A 16787-nucleotide genomic window follows, 5' to 3' on the forward strand; every position below is an offset into this window, starting at 1 on the left:
AAGTGTGTACAAGACAATTTTCTGATTCAGTATGTGGATGGATCTACTGGAGAAGGTGCAAAACGTGACCTACTTTTGGGAAATAAGGCAGGGCAGGTGACTGAGGTGTCAGTGGGGGAGCACTTTGGAGCCAGCAACCATAAGTCTATTCGTTTTAAAATAGTGATGGAAAAGGATAGACCAGAATTAAAAGTTGAAGTTCTAAATTGGACAAGGGCCAATTTTGACGTTATTAGGCAAAAACGTTCGAAAGCTGATTGGAGGCAGATGTTCGCAGGTAAAGGTACGGCTGGAAAATGGGAAGCCTTCAGGAATGAGACAACGAAAATCCAGAGAAAGTATATTCCTGTCAGGGTGAAAGGGAAAGCTGGTAGGCATTGGGAATGCTGGAAGACTGAAGAAATTGAGGGTTTGGTTAAGAAAAAGAAGGAAGCACATGTCAGGTATAGACAGGATAGATCGAGTGAATCCTCAGAAGAGTATAAAGGAAGTAGGAGTATACTTAAGAGGGAAATCAGGAGGGCAAAAAGGGGACATGAGATAGCTTTGGCAAATAGAATCAAGGAGAATCCCAAAGTTTTTTACAAATATATTAAGGACAAAAGAGTAACTAGGGAGAGAATAGGGCCCCTCAAAGATCAGCAAGGTGGCCTTTGTGTGGAGCCACAGAAAATGGGGGAGATACTAAATGAGTATTTTGCATCAGTATTTACTGTGGAAAAGGATATGGAAGACATAGACCGTAGGGAAATAGATGGTGACATCTTGCAAAGTTTCCAAATTACAGAGGAGGAAGTGCTGGATGTCTTGAAATGCATAAAGGTGGATAAATCCCCAAGACCTGGTCAGGTGGGAAGCTAGAGAAGTGATTGCTGGGCCTCTTGCTGAGATATTTGTATCATCGATAGTCACAGGTGAGGTGCCGGAAGACTGGAGGTTGACTAACGTGGTGCCACTATTTAAGAAAGGTGGGAAGGACAAGCCAGGGAACTATAGACTGGTGAGCATGACCTCAGTGGTGGGCAAGTTGTTGGAGGCAACCCTGAGGGACAGGATGGATATGTATTTGGAAAGGCAAGGACTGATTATGGATAGTCAACATGGTTTTGTGCGTGGGAATTCATGTCTCGCAAACTTGATTGAGCTTTTTGAAGAAGTAACAAAGACGATTGATGAGGGCAGAGCAGTAGATGTGATCTATATGAATTTCAGTAAGGCGTTCGACAAAGTTCCCCATGGGATACTGATTAGCAAGGTTAGATCTCATGGAATACAGGGAGAACTAGCCACTTTGATACAGAACTGGCTCAAAGGTAGAAGACAGAGGGTGGTGGTGGAGGGTTGTTTTTCAGACTGGAGGCCTGTGACCAGTGAAGTGCCACAAGGATCGGTGCTGGGCCCTCTACTTTTTGTCATTTACATAAATGATTTGGATGCGAGCATAAGAGGTACAGTTCGTAAGTTTGCAGATGACACCAAAATTGGAGGTGTAGTGGACAGCAAAGACCATTACCTCCAATTGCAACAGGATCTGGACCAGGTGGGCCAATGGGCTGAGAAGTGGCAGATGGAGTTTAATTCAGATAAATGCGAGGTGCTGCATTTTGGGAAAGCAAATCTTAGCAGGACTTATACACTTTATGGTAAGGTCCTAGGGAGTTTTGCTGAACAAAGAGACCTTGGAGTGCAGGTTCATAGCTCCTTGAACGTGAAGTCGCAGGTAGATAGGGTAGTGAAGAAGGCATTTGGTATGCTTTCTTTTATTGGTCAGAGTATTGAGTACAGGAATTGGGAGGTCATGTTGCAGCTGTACAGGACATTGGTTAGGCCACTGTTAGAATATTGCATGCAATTCTGGTCTCCTTCTTATCAGAAAGATGTTGTTAAACTTGAAAGCGTTCAGAAAAGATTTACAAGGATGTTGCCAGGGTTGGAGCATTTGAGCAACAGGGAGAGGCTGAACAGGCTAGGGCTGTTTTCCCTGGAGCGTCGGAGGCCGAGGGGTGACCTTATAGAGGTTTACAAAATTATGAGGGGCATGGATAGGGTAAATAGACAAAGTCTTTTCCCTGGGGTCAGGGAGTACAGAACTAGAGCGCATAGGTTTAGGGTGAGAGGGGAAAGATATAAAAGAGACATAAAGGGCAATTCTTTCATGGTAAGTGTATGGAATGAGCTGCCAGAGGAAGTGGTGGAGGCTGGTACAATTGCAACATTTAAGAGGGATTTGGATGTGTATATGAATAGGAAGGTTTGGAGGGATATGGGCCAGGTGCTAGCAGGTGGGACTAGATTGGATTGGGATATCTGGTTGGCATGGAAGGTTGGACCGAAGGGTCTGTTTCCATGCTGTACATCGCTATGACTCTATAATTGAATCCTGAGCTGTAGTCACAGATGAATTGAACCCTGAGCTGTAGTAACAGATGAATTGAACCCTGAGCTGTAGTAACAGATGAATTGAGCCCTGAGCTGTAGTAACAGATGAATTGAGTCTTGAGCTGTAGTAACAGATGCATTGAGCCCTGAGCTGTAGTAACAGATGAATTGAGCCCTGAGCTGTAGTAACAGATGAGTTGAGCCCTGAGCTGTAGTAACAGATGAATTGAGCCCTGAGCTGTAGTAACAGATGAATTGAACCCTGAGCTGTAGTAACAGATGAGTTGAGCCCTGAGCTGTAGTAACAGATGAATTGAGCCCTGAGCTGTAGTAACAGATGAATTGAGCCCTGAGCTGTAGTAACAGATGAGTTGAGCCCTGAGCTGTAGTAACAGATGAATTGAGCCCTGAGCTGTAGTAACAGATGAGTTGAGCCCTGAGCTGTAGTAACAGATGAGTTGAGCCCTGAGCTGTAGTAACAGATGAATTGAGCCCTGAGCTGTAGTAACAGATGAGTTGAGCCCTGAGCTGTAGTAACAGATGAATTGAGCCCTGAGCTGTAGTAACAGATGAGTTGAGCCCTGAGCTATAGTAACAGATGAATTGAGCCCTGAGCTGTAGTAACAGATGAGTTGAGCCCTGAGCTGTAGTAACAGATGAATTGAGCCCTGAGCTGTAGTAACAGATGAGTTGAGCCCTGAGCTGTAGTAACAGATGAATTGAACCCTGAGCTGTAGTAACAGATGAGTTGAATCCTGAGCTGTAGTAACAGATGAGTTGAGCCCTGAGCTGTAGTAACAGATGAATTGAGCCCTGAGCTGTAGTAACAGATGAGTTGAGCCCTGAGCTGTAGTAACAGATGAATTGAGCCCTGAGCTGTAGTAACAGATGAGTTGAGCCCTGAGCTGTAGTAACAGATGAATTGAGCCCTGAGCTGTAGTAACAGATGAATTGAGCCCTGAGCTGTAGTAACAGATGAATTGAGCCCTGAGTGTAGTAACAGATGAATTGAGCCCTGAGCTGTAGTAACAGATGAGTTGAGCCCTGAGCTGTAGTAACAGATGAATTGAGCCCTGAGCTGTAGTAACAGATGAATTGAGCCCTGAGCTGTAGTAACAGATGAGTTGAGCCCTGAGCTGTAGTAACAGATGAGTTGAATCCTGCAGCAACAGCTGGATCCTGCAGCAGGAGGTGATGACGTCACGTTTGCTGCTTTAAAAAAATGGTGGTTTCTGTGGAGCCAGGAAACGGGAGCTTTAGAAACGGTCGGGGTTGTGTTAGACAGCAGCAAGGGCCGGGCAGCAGGTAAACTGGCCCAGCGAGGATCAGCAGCATGTCCGGGGACTGTGTCGTGGGCTTGGTGCTGAGTGAGCAAGAGGAGAAGCGCTTCTCCGACCTTTTCTCATTGACTCTCACAGACGCCGACACCACAGGCAGAGTTGCAGTCGGAGCTAAAGTTGGCGAGTTATTCCGAGCCTCCCAGCTCCCTGCAGACACTTTGCACCAGGTAGGTAAAGGAGATTTTGCAATCCATTCAACAACGACTCTGGTTGTTTGTTGAGCGACTGCCCGCAGATTGTATTTCTGTCGAAGTTTTTTATCTGTTGTACCGCTGGAACTTTTAAAATGTGCCTTTCTATGTTTTTTTTCCAATACACGTCTTTACCGTGTGGGTGTTTGTTTTTTTTCCCCCTTTTCAGTTTTCAAGCTGCTACGAGTTGCTCTCATCTTCAGAGCTGATCTGACCGGGAGAAAATGCCTCCAGTGTTTCAGTAACTGTAAAATGAGTCTGTTTTATTTAATCATTGTGTGAATGCAAAATGTGGGCGAAACCCGAAATCCCCCCCTATGATAAATTGCAGTAACGACAATCGCCACAAATCTGGCCGCTGATGTATTCATCTCGCATATTTATGAAGGAACGTCCTCTTCCAACAGTCAGTTGTTGTCTGGGCTGAATTTCCTCATTTTTAAAAAAATCAACTAAGTTATAAATCTTAATATAACCCAGTAAGTGAGGTGCTGGGCTGTGTTAAAGTCGAAGGCCCTTCTCTGCTGGTTTCCAGACCTGAGCATTGTTGACACTTGCCCATTCGTAGGAGCATTTGTGAATGTCCTGTGCTCCATCATTTTGATACTCCAGTGGGAACGTTAGATGGGGAGTTTCAGACGATTTCACCCTGCCAAATGAAGGAACTATAACACACCCAAGTCAGGAGCAATGTTCCCCTAACCTATGTTTGCAATGTTTGGCAAGGTTAATGCACTGCCCGGTTCCCTTAAGATTGTTTCACGTTCACTTAAAGCAGGCGTGCCTTGAGCCCGGTCTGTATTGATCCCTGGGTAGCACATTCCCAATTACTAAACGGAAAGTACGTCAAATGGTGAAACCTAAAGTAAAAGGAGTGCTGGGAAAGCTCAAAAGGTTTGGCAGCATCTGGTGACAAACAAAAGTAATGTATTGAGTCCTACTTGAATCTTCAGAAGACAAACTGTAGTACTGAAGAACAATTGTTTTGTTGCCTTTATTTCCCTTTGCAGATGTTGCCATACCTATTTCGTTTTTCCAAAACTTTGTTTTTGCTTCGGTCCCAATTGCTGTGTGGTGCTAGTTTTGAGGGGCTGTTAACCAGATCCTCTGGGTAGTAGATAGCATTTGTTTACAAAGTGCTGATAAAGAAACTTGTTGCAGATCAATAGTCTTGCACATTGTAGCTGCTATTGTAACAAAGGTTCTGATGACCTGTCAGTTTGGGTTTCTGGTCAGAGATGACCCCCCCCCCCCCCCAGCTGTTGTTGGTAGGTGAGGTAATAACAGTAATGCGATTTTACTTCATTTTGGAGATGGTTCATCCATCCCTTGTTTGGGAGTGTTATTACTTCTTCTGCAGGTCAAAGTCTTTTTGCATGAAGGTGTGGACTGCGTCACTGACTGAGAAATTGGAAGTGGAACTGAACGCCAGTATTATCATCTGTGAACATTCCAATTTCTGGACAGATGCTCATTGATTAAGCAGCAAAGAGGAGATCAGCCTTTGATCCTTCTCTGACGAACGTGTTCTGGAGATGAGTTGATTAGACTCAAAGTTGCAACAATTTTCCTTTGTGTCACTGATCCTTTGTAAATCTGAAGTCAATGGCTATCAAAGACTTCTTCGTACTTCACACAAACATCCAAGGCACAATTCCCTTCTCTGGAATGCAGCTAATGCATTCATGGGTGGATCAAACCTTTACTGGTACCTGAAGCCAGATGGTCCTGGCAAAAAATAAGTGAGCATTGGTGAGGCATTATGACTGGATAGCACTATTGGTTAGATTCCTGGTGATTGAAAATAGGCTGCAAAAGTAGTTTCTGGCTGGACTAGATTTGACCTGAACTTAATGGGTCAATTTTCTGTGGTAGCTTCCTAACATTTTGCCTGGATCTGTTTGGCTAGTGTTGGAACAAGGAATTTGAGTCAAATTTTTGTGTCCAGATCCCTTACCACTTCTTGGTGTCAGTTTTTTTTTGTATTGGTTCATGGGATGTGAATGTTGTTAACTGGGCCAGTATTTATTAACCAATCCTAGTTGTCCTTGAGGAGAAAGTGAGTCACCTCCTTGAATTGTTAGGGTGAAAGTTCAAATGTTTTTGACTTGGCAACAGTGAACCGGATTGGCATTATATTTTCAAGTCTGGATGTTGAGCAGCTTGAAGGGGAACTTGCTAGTGGTACTGTGCCCATGTATCTGCTGCTCTTGTCCTTCTAGATGATAGTCTTTGTGGTTTTAGCAAGTCCTTGGTAAATTTCTGCAGTACTTGGTGTAAATGATGCACACTCAAGCAATGAAGCATCAGTGGTAGAGGAAGTGGATGTTTCTTTGTGAATATGTTGCCAGTCAAACAGACTGCTTTGTCCTGGATGGTGTCATGCTTCTTGAGTGATGGTGGAGCTGCACTCATTGGCACTCCTGTGCCTAGTAGATCGTGGACAGGTTTTTGGGAGTAATGAGGTGAGTTGTTCACTGTAGGGTTCCTAGTCTCTGACCTGACTTCCAGCCATGATATTTCTATAGAATCCCTACAGTCTGGAAGCAAGCCATTCAGCCCATTGAGTCCACATCATCCCATCTCGACCTACACCCCATTCCTGTAACCCTGCATTTCCCATGGCTAATCCACCTCACGTGCACATCCCTGGACACTATGGGCAATTTCCTATGGCCAATTCACCTGGCCTGCACTTCTTGTGGGAGGAAATTGGAGCACCCAGAGGAGACCCACAGAGACACAGGGAGAATGTGTAAACTCCACACAGACAGTCACCCTCTGCTGGAATCAAACCCAGGTCCCTGGTTATGTGAGGCAGCAGTGCTGCCACTGAGCCACCACACCACCCACAATGGCTAGTCCAATTCAGTTTTTGGTCAATAGTAACCCCCAGGGTGTTGATAGTGGGTAATTCAGAATTCTAGTAAATGTCAAGTGGTGATGGTTAGATTCTCTTATTGGAAATGGTTATTGCCTGACTCTTTTTTGTTAGAATTGGTGCTTGCCATGTGTCAACCCAAATCTGGATATTGTCATGGTTTTGCTGTAAATGGATGTGGACATTTTTAGTATCTGAGGAGTTGTGAATGGTAGTGAACATCCCCACTTCTGATCTTAAGATGGAAGAAATTAATTAGGAGACACATCAGAAAATAATTGGAAAGCAATGGGTTGGTTGCTGAATACAAACAGCATTTGTAAATTGCATGCCGTCTTACGAAACTTTGAAATCATTATATTGTAAGACATATTAAAATTGAATACATAAATAACTTGGCAAGCCTTTTTTGGTAGACAGTTAAATTGTTACAATAGAGCGAGGTTAATATGAATTCATATTCTCCCAGTGACCATAAATAGAATCATCCAGGCCATGCATATTAACCAAAGTAGTTGAGATTGAGGTCTCTGTAACCTCTGCAACTTTATGAAGATTGTGTGTAGAACATTTGACCGTTCTGAATGATCATTCATCCAACTCCAGTGTCTTGTATTTGCAGCATCAGGCCAGTGGCTGATAATTATACAGCATGGAAACAGATTCCTCAGTCCATGCCAACCATGTTCCCAAACGAAACTAGTCCTACCTACCTGCGCTTGGCCATATCCCTCCCAACCTTTCCTATTTATATACTAATCCAAATGTCTTTTGAACACTAATTGTACCTGCGCCCACCACTTCCACTGGCAGTTCATTCCACACGCTAATCAGTCTGTATTTTTTGAAAAAACAATTGTCCCCTTATCTATTTTAAATCTTTCTCTTCTCACTTTAAAAATATGCCCTCTAGTTTTGAAGTCTTTCACCCAAGGGAAAAGAACTTTTGTCATTCATCTCATGATTTTGTAAACTCAACCTCCTAAGCTCCAGTGAAAAAGTCCCAGTCTTTCCAGTCTTTTGATATTTCATACCCTCCATTCCCAGCAACATCCTGTAATTCTTTTCTGCACCCTCTCCAGTTTAATAATATCCTTCCAATAACCGGGTGACTAGAAATGCTTAGCACTCTGAAAGGGGCCTCACCAATGTCCTGTAAATCATCAACTTTACATCCAAACTTCATTGCTCAAAGGTCTGAGCAATGAAGGCAAGCATGCTAACCAACCTGTTTACCTGTGACACAAACTTCAAAGAATTATGTACTTGTGATAACTTGGAGAGAATAACTAGGTGTTTGGGGAGTTTATTTTCATATCATCCCTATAATGCAAACAGTTGGCAACACCAGACTGCCAGGGGAATCATCTAGTGTCCTGATTAGAGTGGTGCTGGAAAAGCACAGCAGGTCAGGCAGCGTCTGAGGAGCAGGAAAATCAATGTTTCAGGCAAAAGCCTTTCATCTGATTCATGATGAAGGAAATTTGCCCGAAACATCGAATTTCCTGCTGTTCGGATGCTGCCTGATCTGCTGTGCAATTCCAGCACCACTCAATCTTGACTCAAATCTCCAGCATCCGCAGTACCCACTTCTACCTTTCATCTAGTGTCCTCTCAAGTGTGAAAAGGTGCACTGTATTCATCCCTGATAGAGAGTGGGGGAGCTAATGTGGTGCAGTAGGTCATGTCCCTGCCTCTGACCCAGAAGTTTCAGATTTAATTCCCATTCCAGAACTTGGCGGGTACGTTTGTAATGTTCAACCAAAACAGGTTCATTATCGAGCTGCATGTCCTTCCTGTATACCATGACAGACAAGAAGAGCAGGAGAGTTTCCTGCTCAGCCCTGCTTGATCCAGACTGGCATTCTGGTAACAGGAGAACAACCTCTGGAAGCTGACACTAGTTCATGCTTTGTCCATCTCTTCCAGCACTCGGTGTGGCAACCAAGAAGAAGATGGCAGCAAGGTCTTGTTATACAAATCAAACTTTGTTTAAAATTTTAAAATAGCCCCATAAAGCGTATAAAAAGACTTAATCTGAAATGAATTTATATTTATAGTATTTAGCAAGATGACTATTGAATGCAAAACAGGAAATAATGCTGCTCAACTGGAAGGACAACTCAAAATAAGTTGCAACACTCAGCAGGTCTGACAGCCTCTCTTTGAGAGAGGAAGATGTGGTTATTTTAGGTTCATGAACCTGCTTTGGAGAGGGTGAAGATTTACCAGGATGTTGCCTAATCTGGAGGGTTTTAATAGTGACGAGAGGTTGGACAAACTGTAATTGATAGAGGCTGACGGGCTACCTGATAGACATCTACAAAATTGGGAGGCATAGATTGGGTGGATCATCAGGTCCACACTGCCACTCCAAAGAGCAACCCACCCCGATCCATCTCCCTATCCTATAACCCTGCACTTCCCATGGTTAATCCACCTAGCCTGCACATCCATGGGCACTGTGGATAACTGAGCATGGCCAATCCACCTAACTTGCACATCTTTGGACTGAGGACACTGGAGTAACCAGAGGAAACACATACAGACACAGGGACAATGTGCAAACCTCACACAGATGGTTGCTGAAGGTGGGGGTTGGGGTGAGGGGGGTGGGAGCGGGGATTGGGGGGGGTGTGGGGTGGGGTGGGGTGGAGGTGAGTCAAACCAAGGTCTCTGACACTTGAGACAGCAGTGCTAACCACTGTCCCACCATGCTGCTGTGTGGCTGAATTCCCATTTAATTCCTTAAAAGGACATTAGTCAATGAGATGAGTGTTTTACATAATCAACAATGCTTTCATGGTCATCTTTGGACTGGCTATTAATTTCTGCTATCTTACTTGCCAGCTGCTGTTGGTGGGAATTGACCCTCTCTCCACAGATTATTCGTCAAAAATTTCAGATTCCTGGATCCAGCAACATTATCACTATATCACTTCCTCCCCTATCATCTTTTAATTTTAACTAATTCTACAAAGTAACTGAGGAATTGTATCTCATCGTGGAAACATAGTTATTCATTGTTCATTGCTATTTTTCAGTTCAAGCAATTGCAATAGAAAAATGAAATTGGAAAAGAATTTCCATGTAATGTCACTTAAACAGAGATGCACATGTTGCTGCCTATAATGTTCCTGGTTTACCATATGCATTAGGCATTCAACCTTTTAAATTGGAATCATATAATTTACAGCACAGAATATGGTCCTTTAGCCTAGTTTACCTGTGCTGGCTCTGTGGTAGAGCTACCAAATTAATCCTTATCCTTTGTCCCTTCCTCGTGGATCTGCAACATTTTCTTCAAGTGTTTATTCGATTTCCTTTTTGGAAGTTATTATGGAATCATTACACTTTGAGGAAATGCAGAACACACTGTATGAATAGGTTTTTCTGCTTTTTGTTTTGTTCTTTTGTAAGATAGGAGTATCACTGGCTGGGACAGCATTTATTGCCCATCCCTAATTGTCATTGGGAAGGTGGTGGTGAGCTATCTACTTGAAGTGCTATTGGTGTATGTAGACCCTCCCTGCCACCACGGAGGGAGTTCCATGGTTTTAACCCAGTGACACTGAAGATACATAGTGTGTATTAGTTTTGTTAAAGTTTCTATATATGGTGATCAGGAGGATAAGTGACTTTGAAGAGAGCTTACAGATGATAATGTTCCATCTATCTGCTGTCTTCTCCCTCTCGATTATAGTAGTCATGGGTTTAGAAGATGCTGTCTAAAGAGCCTTGGCAGATTTGAAATTCATCTTCGAGATGATGCATACTGCTATAACTGTGTGTAGGTGGTGGAGAGAGTGAGCATTTGTTCAAGGGATGCCAATCAAGCTGGCTGACTTTTGTCCTGTATGACGAGCTTCTTGAGCATTGTTGGATCTGCAACCATCCAGGCAAGTGGGGTATATGCCATCACAGACAATGTCTGAAAAACCCAGCAGATCTGGCAGCATTTGGCTTTTTTTTTTCTCGTTCTCTCTCTCTCTCCACAGATGCTGCCATACCTGCTGAGTTTCTCTAGAATTTTCTAATTTTATTTCCAATTTTCCAGTGCCTGCAGCAGTTTTACTTTTTGAGTATTCCATCACAGTCTTGACTTGTGCCTTGTAGATGGTGAACTGGTTTTTGGAGGTCTGCAATACTGAAACAAACTTCTTTTTTTAAGGAATTAGAATGTAAAAGATGAACATAATGTGAGCTTTGACTTTTGCAAAAATATATTTTATTCATAACAAGTGTCTTTATGTACATATCTCTAAGTAAAGATATCTGTCCAATAACTGAATGGAGCCCCAGTTGTCTTTGACAGAAAGACCTTAGATGGTGGTTGTTCCCCACTGCACCTTGGCGACAGCTGCCACAAGTTTTAGTGCATCCCTCAGCACGTAAACCTGTGAGATATTACTGTGTACCAGATTTTAATAATTGTATACCTGAACAATTAAGTCTATTTTGCTCTTCAACAACTTCAAGTCTCTTTCTCATTAAGTAAGTATCCTGGTTTCTTTCTTATATTACTGTTAAGTTTACTTTATTGTAATTTAATCACTTTAAATTTTGGACAAAATGTTGGCAGATGAAGTTCACTCACTGAATTTGTTCATTCTTCATTTTGTAATTTATTTGATACACTTGAATATGTAAATCTATAATCCTTCACTCCAGCTCTTTAATGTACAAATGGAGAAAAGCGGAGGTCCTAGTACAGTTCTCAAGGGAACACCAATTCAAATGCTGCCTTTTAGTTTTACTCTGTCTCTGACTGCTCAATTTAACTTAACTTGTACTGCAAGGTTGCCTCCAAATCTGCACTATCATTTTTCTGCATAATGTCTTATGTAGACTTTATCAAATGTATTTTTTTGAAGACATTGTACTGTACAGAATTGAAGTACATTTTGTGACTGTGTATATAAGATTTTTATGAATAAAGTATATTTTTGAAATTTAAAAGGATCAGTGGTGACACTAATGCATGGGCAGCTGCCATCAAGGCGTGGTGAGGGAAGACCGCTGTTCAAGGTCTTTCTGCGAAAAGTAGAAGTGGGTTCAGTTCAGTTATTGGACCCTCCCAGTGCCTCAAATATATGTAAATATAATGCTGCATGAGTAAGAAAAGCTTGGTTCTTTTTTGCAACTGCAAGGAATGCCAAGTTTTCATGTGCAAAGACTGTACAGGAATGCTTCACTAACTGTGTTTGTATATAAAGATCTGTTCTTGTGTAAATGTTGTCATGTATAAGTAAGGATTGCCTCTGGGTTTTTTTTCCCCTTTCAATTGCAAACTTCTGTTCTTTGTCTCACATGCAAAGACTGTGTACAGAAGTGGTCCAGGAACTGTGTGTGTTTAAAGGTTTTTTTATGAATTATGTCTTTTTTGCCAAAATAAGGCAGTTCCCTATCAACAGTGTTAGTGCAAGCCACTTAATCTGTCGCAAAATTACAAAACTATTATTGGACCCGCCCAGCAATCGACCTTTCAGCCCATCATGCCTGTGACAGCTCTTCTGAGAAGCATGCACTTAATTTTCTCCCTAATAACTGTACATATTCTTAACATGGTTTAGCGAAACAAATACCTGGCAGGGTTTTTTTTTTGCTCTGACTTGTTTTCCATCCACAGTTACTGAAAGGAAGTAGTTGTGCACATTGGCTGAGTATAGAATGCAGATTGTAACTTGAGTAACCTGCATTGGGGATGTTCTGCTCCACCAAGGGCTGGAAGGAATGTGTAAATATTAACCCAGTGAGGAATTATGGCTTTGTGGAAGGCAGATAACATCACCGATAGGCTTTCTGCTTCAGTTGGGATGCTTTGATACGTGTGGCTGAATGATTGCCTGTCTCAATTTGAATCTGGATTAATGGTGCTGGAAGAGCACAACAGTTCAGGCAGCATCCAAGGAGCTTTGAAATTGATGTTTCGGGCAAAAGCCCTTCATCAGAAGTTTTTAAAACAAATTGCAACTCTGCAGGAAGCATCCCAGCCTGTTAGTGTAAGGGAATCTAGGGCCACCACCAATAAAACACATATTTTACTCCTGTTGGAGCTATATTAAGCATACTATTTTACTATATACGAGTGACTGCCCCCCCCCCCCCCAAACCACTATTATTATTCATTGTGACAACATCACAGGGTTCTCAATTCAGCAGTCCAGGCTAATGCCTTGATGACACCATAGTAGCTGGTGAATTTAAATTTCAATTAATAATTGTGGAACATTACATTAATTTCAGTAATGGTGACTTCAATTTGTCATTTTTAAAATAAAATCCAGCTGGTTCCCCAATATTCTTGCACTACACGTGACTCCAGACCCACCTGCACCCAGACAAAATGTGGCTGACTCTTAACTGATCTCTGAAATGGTTCTAGTAAGCCATTGAGCTCCAGGGTGGTCAGGGACAGATAACAAAAATGGCTGTAGTGACATGTGAATCGCAGGCTTTAGTCAGGCTTATGTGAAGTAGGAAAGTGCAGTCTTGGCGCAAAAGCATAAATCCATAAAAGAAAGAAGTATTTGAAATACCCGAGGTAATTACAATCAAGGAAATTAAATTATTACATAAATCATTACACAGGAACAGCTGTTGTCTGAACTGTGTTGCTTTAACAGAATAAGACAGCAGCAAAAGACCATTAGTTTAAAAATAGGCAGCATGTTCAGGGTCTAGGATGTGCACATGGTTTAAATTTTTCTTTTAAAAATCTGCCAGTAATTTTCATAGTGCCTGTAATCATTTCAATATTTAATTGTTATGGAAATAATTTCCAACAAACTGAGTGCACATAATTTAGTGCACACAGTGTAAATAAACTGGTTCTCTTTTGATTTGTTCTTGTGGCCAACTTTACACCCTAACTCTTTCAGCTGTCCTCAGTCAAACAACAACTTGCATTTATATAGTGCCTTTTTTAAAAAACAATCAAATGTCTCAAAGGCACTTCAAAGTAGTAACATAAAGTAAGATTGGACAAGTCAGTCACGGAAAGGGCCCTTTAGGAAGGCGGCTGAAAGCTTTTATCAAATAAGTCGCTTTAAAAGAATATCTTGAAGTGGGAAAGAAGGGGAGAGACTCAAGGAGAGAGTTCTCCGAGCTCAAGGTCTTGGTTACTAAATGCATAGCCACCAGTGGTAAGATTATTTAGAATGAAGGATGCTCAATGCCTGAGTTTTATACCACAGGGTTGCAGAGCTCGAGGAGATGACAGTGGAAAAAAAAGGAGCCAACTGTGGGATTTTTAAAATTGAGCCTTTGCTTCAGTAGGAGCAAACCTATGTTACTGAAAGCAGAGTAGTGGATACATGAAAATTAGTGTGAGTTAATTCTTCAGTTTGAATGATCTCTGGTTAATGAAAGATAGAAATCAGTGTGTTAGATGTTGAATTTTCAATATGCAGTCACCTGGTGCCATTTTTCCCTATCTAACTGCAACAAGAGAATTATGTGCAATGGCTATTCCACTTGTTCTTGCTCTACCCACCTCTGGTGTCTTGGCAAGTGACATTAAATTGTTCAAAGACAACGTAATTTGAAAAGACCAAGTCAGTGCTGCATTTAAAAGCCTAAATGCCTACCATTTAGATAGGCTCTGTGATGACACCCCCACCTTACCTCACTACCACTTTTCTCAACCTCTCTCTCTACGTGGCCAGAATGCACGTTTGACTTTGAGTGTAGAGTAGTTTTTTTTCATAATTCTTCCGACATTGCACCTTGCCCATAATGTTAGGTGCATTAGTCAGAGGGAAATGGGTCTGGGTGGGTTACTCTTTGGAGGGTCGGTGTGGATTGGTTGGGCCGAAGGGCCTGTTTCCACACTGTAGAGAATCTAATCTATCTCTCTCCACAAATTCAAGCTGCAAACTCTGTTTCACTGATGCTCACTCCATCCTTCTCACTGGTTGCCATCTGAGGCTGAACCAGTCTTTTTTTTTAACATTCTGATCATATTTAGCTCTAGGTTAAGCTTGAATCTTCACATGTGCACAGTCACTAAGGCTACTTATTTGGAACATAGTAGCATTGCCCTTGTCTCTGTTAATAATTAAAAGACATGTTTCTCCTTCCTGATTATTATCCAGTGGCAATTCCTGCAGCTGCATGTTGGCTGAATAGAGAATAGCACATGAGATTTGTTTCATTCAGGCTTTAACTGCAGGAAGTGTCATAATCCCACAGATGATTTTGTCTGTGCAAACCACCATTTAAAAGGTTGGTCATATACTTTTGAGGATTGGAAAGAGGTTTACAAGGATACTATAAACAGCATACAAGTCAAAATACCTCTGAAAACAGGGCTCACTTTTACAGGCCATGAAAAAAACCGGAACATGGTGGTGTAGGAGATTACCATCCTTATCATTTGTGACAAGCAGACTGCTGTGACTGGGTGTGTGTTAAACTGCTACGCATCTTCATTACTCAGCATGTATCATTGGTTTGTTTTCTTGCACCCAATAACTAAACCATGTATTTGTGAGATGAGATTCTGAGGCTGGTACTGATGCATGTACAGCATTAAAATAAAAGCGAGTGTGGAGGATGGGAATTTGAGATGAGAACAGAAATTGCTGGAGAAAGTCAGTGGGTCTGGCACAGCCTGTGCAGAGAAGGGTCACTGGACCCAAAATGTTAACACTGCTTTCTGTGGTGGCACGGTGGTTCAGTGGTTAGCTCTGCAGCCTCACCGCACCAGGTTCGATTCCAGCCTTGGGGGACTGTCTGCACATTTTCCCCGTGTCTGCATTGGTTTCCTCCGGGTGCTCTGGTTTCATCCCACAGTCCAAAGATGTGCAGGTCAGGAGAATTGGCCAAGCTAAATTGCCCATAGTGTTAGGTGCATTAGTCAGAGGGAAATGGGTCTGGGTGGGTTACTCTTTGGAGGGTCAGTGTGGATTGGTTGGGCCGAAGGGCCTGTTTCCACACTGTAGAGAACCTAATCTATCTCTCTCCACAAATGCTGCCAGAGCTATTGAGTTTCTCCAGCATTTTCTGATTTTGTTGCACGTATAGCATGTGTATATAATTGAAATAGCACCACAGAGGCTGGTATCCTGTCTCCAAGTCCTGAGCATTTGCATGTGCACAGTACATGAACTCTGACCAGCTAGCTCCGAACCAGCCCCTAGAGTGAGGAGAATCTGAGACTGATGTTTATCTGTCAGCCAGGGCTCCCTGCTTGGTCCAGGTTAACGGCCCCAATCAGGGAACTCCTAGTTAGAGACCAAATTGGCCAACATCCTTCTAATCACTGCAATAGCATGTAACAAAAACTAGGCAGTGGGGTTGACTTAAAACGTGGAGAATTGAGCAAGTCCCACTGTTTGTGCAGCTGTCTTTTGCAATTTTGTTGTGTATGATACTTAACAGCTTTTTGCCCACTACAAATCCAGTCTTCAATTATTTGCTGTATTAATCGAAAGAAGAGAGAGAACTTTCTTGCTGGTGTAAAAGTACATGTTGCGAATGAGTGTGTCTGCCACGTCCATTATTCGCGAAAATCATTAATTGCACTAATCTTCAGAAACACATGGCCAGGGAGGGGTGGGACTTTGTTGGATGCATAACAGTCGGCTGAAAATATGGGATCGTCATACATTGGACTGACTTGTACACTGCACATTGTAGTATCCTTTTGAAACTTCTCCAAACATTAAAGATCTCAGGTTATTGCAATTATGCTGAGTGTTCCTCATTGGAAACATGACTGGTTTGTCAGCAAATCACGAATGGGTCCATTGCACATTGAGGACCAACTGTCTGCTTCATTAAGGCTGCGGCCTGGTTTTTAACAGTATTGTGCAGTTTGATCATATGTGGCTGGTATTTATGTAGGACTCAGTCTCTCCCAAGTCAAGCGTTAGAAACCTTACTGCTGACAGCTACCAGGGTGTTGCCAGCAATATCGGTTCTCCAATACTCGCCTGCATTCTGATAAAGTGCCTCACTTGTGATATCTCAGTGTATGATTTTTGTGCGGAG

General features: G+C 42.4%; 1 protein-coding gene across 6 annotated transcripts in view; it reads left to right on the top strand.

Annotated features, from left to right (window-relative positions):
- Window positions 1-3537: 3537 nt before the first annotated feature.
- The window catches only part of reps2 (RALBP1 associated Eps domain containing 2), a 205429-nt gene continuing 192179 nt past the window's right edge, over window positions 3538-16787 (top strand). For 3 of the 6 annotated variants that reach the window (XR_011962488.1, XM_072584435.1, XM_072584436.1), the window contains exon 1: window positions 3538-3886. Coding sequence is in view for 3 of the 6 variants with exons in the window: in XM_072584435.1 (XP_072440536.1) it covers window positions 3713-3886 (174 nt within the window). In the remaining 3 variants the exon portion in view is untranslated. The remainder of the gene's footprint in view (window positions 3887-16787) is intronic. The other 3 variants (XM_072584437.1, XM_072584438.1, XM_072584439.1) reach the window with 3 other exon arrangements.

Source organism: Chiloscyllium punctatum, chromosome 15, assembly GCF_047496795.1.
Source record: "Chiloscyllium punctatum isolate Juve2018m chromosome 15, sChiPun1.3, whole genome shotgun sequence".
Taxonomy (NCBI): Eukaryota; Metazoa; Chordata; class Chondrichthyes; order Orectolobiformes; family Hemiscylliidae; genus Chiloscyllium; species Chiloscyllium punctatum.